This window comes from Monodelphis domestica, chromosome 8 (assembly GCF_027887165.1).
Source record: "Monodelphis domestica isolate mMonDom1 chromosome 8, mMonDom1.pri, whole genome shotgun sequence".
Classification (NCBI taxonomy): Eukaryota; Metazoa; Chordata; class Mammalia; order Didelphimorphia; family Didelphidae; genus Monodelphis; species Monodelphis domestica.
The window spans coordinates 202,430,733-202,436,732 of NC_077234.1; the positions used below are offsets into that span (position 1 = coordinate 202,430,733).

The 6,000-nt window shown below is 41.3% G+C and overlaps 1 protein-coding gene across 1 annotated transcript in view; it reads left to right on the forward strand.

Annotated features, from left to right (window-relative positions):
• Nucleotides 1-6,000, forward strand: part of LYG1 (lysozyme g1) — a 64,821-nt gene that overhangs the window by 42,777 nt on the left and 16,044 nt on the right. Inside the window, exon 2 of the mRNA XM_056808516.1 lies at nt 2,950-3,054. Within this exon, the coding sequence (XP_056664494.1) occupies nt 2,950-3,054 (105 nt within the window). The remainder of the gene's footprint in view (nt 1-2,949; nt 3,055-6,000) is intronic.

The following is a 6,000-nucleotide window of genomic DNA, read 5'->3' on the forward strand; positions in this document are numbered from 1 at the left end:
AAGAAGGAAGAAAATTGAAAATACACATGTGAGGGGGAAGTCTTTCACCTTTAGAATCATCTTTCAATATAGAAATTTATTTTTCAGGATTTCACATGTATTTTGATATCCTATTGTTTGACTTTTCAGTGGCTGGAGGAGGGATAGTAGGAAGGAGAGAATTTGGAACTCAGAAAAAGTTTTAAAGGCTAAAAAATAAATAATTAATTGCAGAAAAATTATTAGCTTTCCACATCTACCTCTACCTCCCCCCCTCCCAAAGAAAGGCCAAAGAAATATTAACCTTGCATATCTATCTTTTATTAAGGAAAAGGTTGTTGAGAGGAAGGGATGGTCATCAAGCAATTTACTTTCTCCACTCATGAGTCTGGGCCTGAGGTCTGAGCAGAAAGCAGGCACAGCCCAGAAAGTATATCTTGGATTTTCATAGTGTAAGAAGGAAAGAAATGCTTCCAAGTTTGCTCCTTAAATACTTACCTTGAAAAGGATCAAGGGGGTTGATGATTGCTTGAACAAGCCAAGAGACAGTTAGATCATTTTGAAGCTTTGTTGAAGGATGCCAAAATTTATAGAACTAACTTTCTTCTTTTCTTTTCTGTTACAATTCAGATGATTTCTTTTTTTCCTCTTGGTTGGGGCCTAGAGAAATTTGGTCCTTTTTATTTTTGTTTCTCCAAGAAAAACATTACAGATTTTTATGGTATCTGTCAATGCTTTCAACTCTTTCAAAGTAACATTTATTTCAAAACCATTTCAGGTCCTGCAAAAGAAAAGCCATCAGGATGCTTCTTTCCTGGCTGCTTCTGGGTCTGGCTGCCCTTATTTGTAAGTCATTGCTTTTTCCTTTCCATTTGGCATCACTGACATTCATTGGTCCTAGAATTATAGAAAACAAGGGAAACTGAGGATGGTAGGTGAATGGAACTTCTGAAACACAAAATTACAGATAAAATAAAAACCTCTAGTTCTTCCCTCCAACAAGTTCTGGTATCAGGAGTAAGGTATAGGAAGGGACCTGGGAAGAAAAGAGAACAAACATTTATTAAGCTCCCACTATGTGCTAGGCACTGTGCTGAGTGCTTTACACTTATTTCACTTGATCTTCACAACAACCCCTGGAGCAAGAGCTACTATCCCCATTTTATAGTTGAGGAAACTGAGGCAAAGAGAGTTTTAGTGACTTGCCTAAGATTACAAAGGAAGTGTCTGGGACCAGAGTTCCAGACCTAGCACTCTGTCTAGTCTCTTATTCTTTAGAGCCCAGGAAAAGGAAAGGGATACCTAGATAGGTTAACAAGGGCCTTTCTGAGGGTAAAGACTTGCAAAATGTTGCTTGGGGTCAGAATTTAAATATATGCTATTGCCAACCCACCCTGAAGGCACCCAGTCTCCACTGTCAAGTATGCAGGCTTAAAAAAAAACAAACCAATAAATAAAACTTTGAGGCTGCTAGATGGCTCAGTGGATAGAGTACCTGGTCTGGAATCAGCAAGTCCTGAATTCAAATCCACTGTTGGCCAAAAACTAGCTATGTGACCCTGGAAAGTCATTTAATCTCTGTTGTCCCTAATCTACTACAGAAAGAAATGGTAAATCTTGGCCAAGAAAACTCAATGGGCAAGCACTGGAGTTGCTATGGTCCAGGGGGTTATGAAGAGTTGGATGGGACTGAATAACAACTGAATGTATTTATCATTCCATTTACAAAAGATATACACTTTAGGGGGCAGCTAGGTGGCTCAGTGGATTGAGAGTCAGGCCCAGAGACGGAGAGTCCTGGGTTCAAGTCTAGACTTCCCAGCTGTGTGACCCTAGGCAAGTCACTTATCCCTCATTACCTAGCCCTTACCACTCTTCTGCCTTGGAACCAATACACAGTATTGATTCCAAGATGGAAGGTTAAGGATTTAAAAAAAAAGAAAGATATACACTTTAAAAAGAGCATGTTATCCTAATCATAAAGATCCCCAATTACCAAATATTTATGAACTTGGGCTAATTCCATATATATTGATGATAAGAATAAAGGGAAAGGCTGGGTTGCACAATGGATAGAGCTGGGAGCACCTAGGTTCAAATCCAGCTTCAGACACCGCCTAGCCATGTGACTCTATAAAAATACATACGTTATTGGCTATTAGGAATATGATTTCTGCCGAATTCTGATAGTTTCCCTAAGGGATGAGCCTCTTCTTTTCAGGAACTGCCTGCATGCCAGCAGCTCCCAGGTGGAATGAAATGAGATTTCCCCAAGAGAGATAACGAGGAGGATGAAAGAGATGAATTAAAAGCCTTGACTCCCATGCACATGCACCAGATACCAATCTTGGGGGCAGAGGACAGGTTTCCATATCTCCTTTCCTTAGGGTTAGGCTAAAAGCAAAATATGGGAAAAGCACCTCACGAGAAGAAACTAGGACTAAACTGAGGACCCAGATTAGAACAAAGGGGGGAAAATGACGTTGAGACAAAGAGTTACTTTTCCACTTTTCCCAGACCACATCTGAATATTTCACAGGCTAGACTGCACTAGTAGGGTTTGGAACAGATATGACTTAGACGTCAAGATAAATTGGAAATTATTCTTAGAATGGAGATCACTTGATAGTGAGTCGATGGTCCCTAATTTGTGGCTCCTTCCTAAGTCCTCGATCTCCTCAGCTCTGTGAAATTCTGTGAAATTTCATGAAATTTTAGAGGAAAATAATGGGGAAGGAAGCTCTGAGCAGCAGTTTCTCCTGTCTCTAACAAGGCATTCGTAACTCCTAGCTCAACTCCCAGATGGCCAGTGGTGTTTGATGAGCAAAACGACTGTCCTTGTACCCTTTTAAAGTTGACAGAGCTGGAAATAGAATTTCACTACATAGTATGTTTTCCATTATTTGGCTACATCCATCATCAAACCATATCAGCTAAGTATCTTACTCTGAAATCTCTTTCTTCTTCTAGACCCTGCTGAAAGTAGTAATTGGGGATGCTACGGGAACATCAGAAATATCGATACTCCTGGAGCTTCATGTTTAATTGCAAGAAGACGAGGGCTGAATTTCTGCGGTATGGTATTAGCATGATGGAAGAACATTTTCTCTTTTCTAGACCCTTTTTTCTATCCCTTTAAAAAGATCCCTAAGCCCAGTAATGAAGAAAAGTTGCACTTAGAAAGAATGAAACTAACATTTCAAGGTCTAGACATTTCTGTACTTTTCATTCCTTTGTATTTTTTCCTCTCCTTCCTTCTTTCTTTTAATTTTTTTCTTTTTCTTTTTTTGTTTTGCTGCCTAGACTGAAATAGTGGGTCCTTCTCAATGATGGATAAGATTAGGAAATCTGGGGGCTTAAAAAAAGTCCCTAAATATCTGATTCACTTTCATGCACTGGTCATGACTTATTCTCTTCTTTGATGTGGTAGTCACAATTCTTCCCCTCATAGTCCAAGCTCAATGTGACTGCTCCTCTCAGAACACTGAGATTTGCTCCAGGCCAACATCACTCTTCTGGAGAATTTCAGGCGTATTTCAGTCTCTTTACTCAACATCTGAAAGAACCAGGTTTTGCCACTCAAAAAGGTGAGTAGAAGCAGAAGTTGGTTGTCTCGGAGGACAAGACGGCTGCCCTCAGTCCTGGAGCTCTCAAAAGTGCACTCTGACTGATGTGGAAGTATACTTGTTAACAACAGGTTTAATGAAGCCGAGCAACAAGGACTGGTGAGGGTGGAGGGCTCAAGAAGCCCCATGGCTAATAAAACTAAGAGCTTTTCACAAACCCTGCTTCTTTTGCTTCCAAGTGAGCTCACAGCCTTCCTGGCTGCGCTATGTCCCCCCCCAAATTCCCTAGCCCAGCTTTCCTAGTCTCCAGCCTCTCCAAAACAGTTTGGGGTAAAGGGAGCAGATCACGTTGGCTGGATCAGGGTTGGCGACCAACATGGCCCGTCACCAAAGATGCAGGCAAACAGTTCAGGACAAAACAGCCGGCTTTCTTCCTCAGAGTCTCTCAGGTAGAATTGCCCGAGATGAAGATCTCTCAGGAACAACAGGAAGCAAATGTAGGCTCTCACCGAGAATCAAAAGCAGGATCAGAGGGAGACCAAAGTCCAGAAGCCATCAACTCTCTCACTGCTCCTCAGGGCTGGCAGTTACCTCCCAGCAGTCTCCCTCTCACAATTCCAAGAGAGCCAGGAACATTCCTTCAGCTTCAGCTTGACCCCCTCTTTGCATTCCAGCCAAGGTCGTCCGTTTCTTTTTTTCCTGCAACTCACGGCATTTTACTGTACCCCTCATCCCTTTCTCTCACATCCTGTGCCCGGTCCTTGCACTTATTGCCAGAGTGACCGAGTTTTCTCAGAACCTCCTCTGACTTGAAAGCACATAAGCTATCCTTCCTTCCACACCACACCTTCCCCTGAAGTCTCTCTCTTTCTCCTGCCTCGAATTCATATGTCTTGTAGGTGATTGACTAAGCAGGTGAGTAAATATTTGTTTTCAATTTTCTTTTCTTTTCTTTTTTAAACCTTTACCTTCTGTCTTAGAATCAATACTGATTGACTAACCAGGTGAATAAATATTTGTTTTCAATTTTCTTTTCTTTTTTAAACCCTTACCTTCTGTCTTAGAATCTGTGTCCTGGTTCCGAGGCAGAAGAACAGTAAGAACTAGACAATGTGATTTGCCCAGGGTCACGAGTTAGGAATTTTCTGAGGTCAGATTTGAACCTAGGACCTACCATCTCTTGGTCTGGTTCTCAATCCACCCAGCCACCCAGCTGTCCCTCTGTTTTCCATTTTCAAACTATCATTACCCTCATTTTTCTTAGGAGAGGCAGGAATGGTGCAGTGTAATCAATGTTCATCAAATTAGGAATAAAGAGACCTGAATTCTGGCCTGCCTTGTCCCTGTGATTTTGGACAAAATCCATGTAGTCTCTCTGAGCCTCAGTTTCATTGTAAGTAAAATGGGAATAATAATGAAATGATTTGGCTGACTTCTCGAGATGATTGGAAGAATAACAAGAAAGGATTGATGTTGAAAACTGGAAGGGGTTAAGGAATCTGGTTTGTAATTTTTTCCATGTAGGGAACCAGATAAATGAAGGGGAGAAAGCATTTATCAAATGCAAATTGCATTTATGACCCCTCAAAAATATTAGGGACAGACAGGGTGGACGTAACGTTTCAGGGATACTTTAAGTTAGCATCACTAGGTCAGATGACAGGGCTTAGGGTCTGAAGTGTGTAGAGACAAAAAAAAATGGATAAGACTTGAAAACCCTGAAAGGGCAAATGCCACGTCTCTCATAAGTTGCATGATTAGTCACGTAGTCCCAGCGGGACTCTTTATGACCCAGGATTGGGCAGATTGGGACCATCTTGGCTCCTTGGGACATTTGAGTTTCCCAGAGCCCTGAGAAGTTGGGTGGCTTGGACCACACCTCAGAGACAGTATGGGTTATTGGCTAAAACCAAGGTTCTTGATTCAAAATGCAACACTTCTCAACTGCAAATCACTATGCAAAACAAATTTATTAAAAAATTATATTATGCCTTAAATGAAGAAAGTAGCCATTGTTATCTTCTCTTATATCTCTGTGGGTTGAAAAGCCTGGGAATAGTGAGTCCATGGAGTAAATCCTCATTGGGGTTGGAAGGACTGGATCATCACAATCTTGACCATAATATATTCACTGACTAGGAGCACTAGACCTAACTTCAAGTGCAGCCGTGCAATCCTGGGATCACGGATTTCGCGTAAGAAGAGAGACCCAAGCGGCTAAATGGACCAGTGTATAGACTGCTGGGGTTGAAATGAAAAAAGAGCCGAGTTCAAATTTGATCTCAGAAACTTACTAGAAGAATAACTTCTATCTGCCTTGGCTTCTTCAACTGTAAAATGGAGATAATAATAATGCCTATTTTCAAGGTTGTGAGGAGGACAAAATGAGATAATCAAATGGGACACCATATTTGAAAGTGCCTGGCACCTAGGAGGAGCATTGATAAATGCTTAT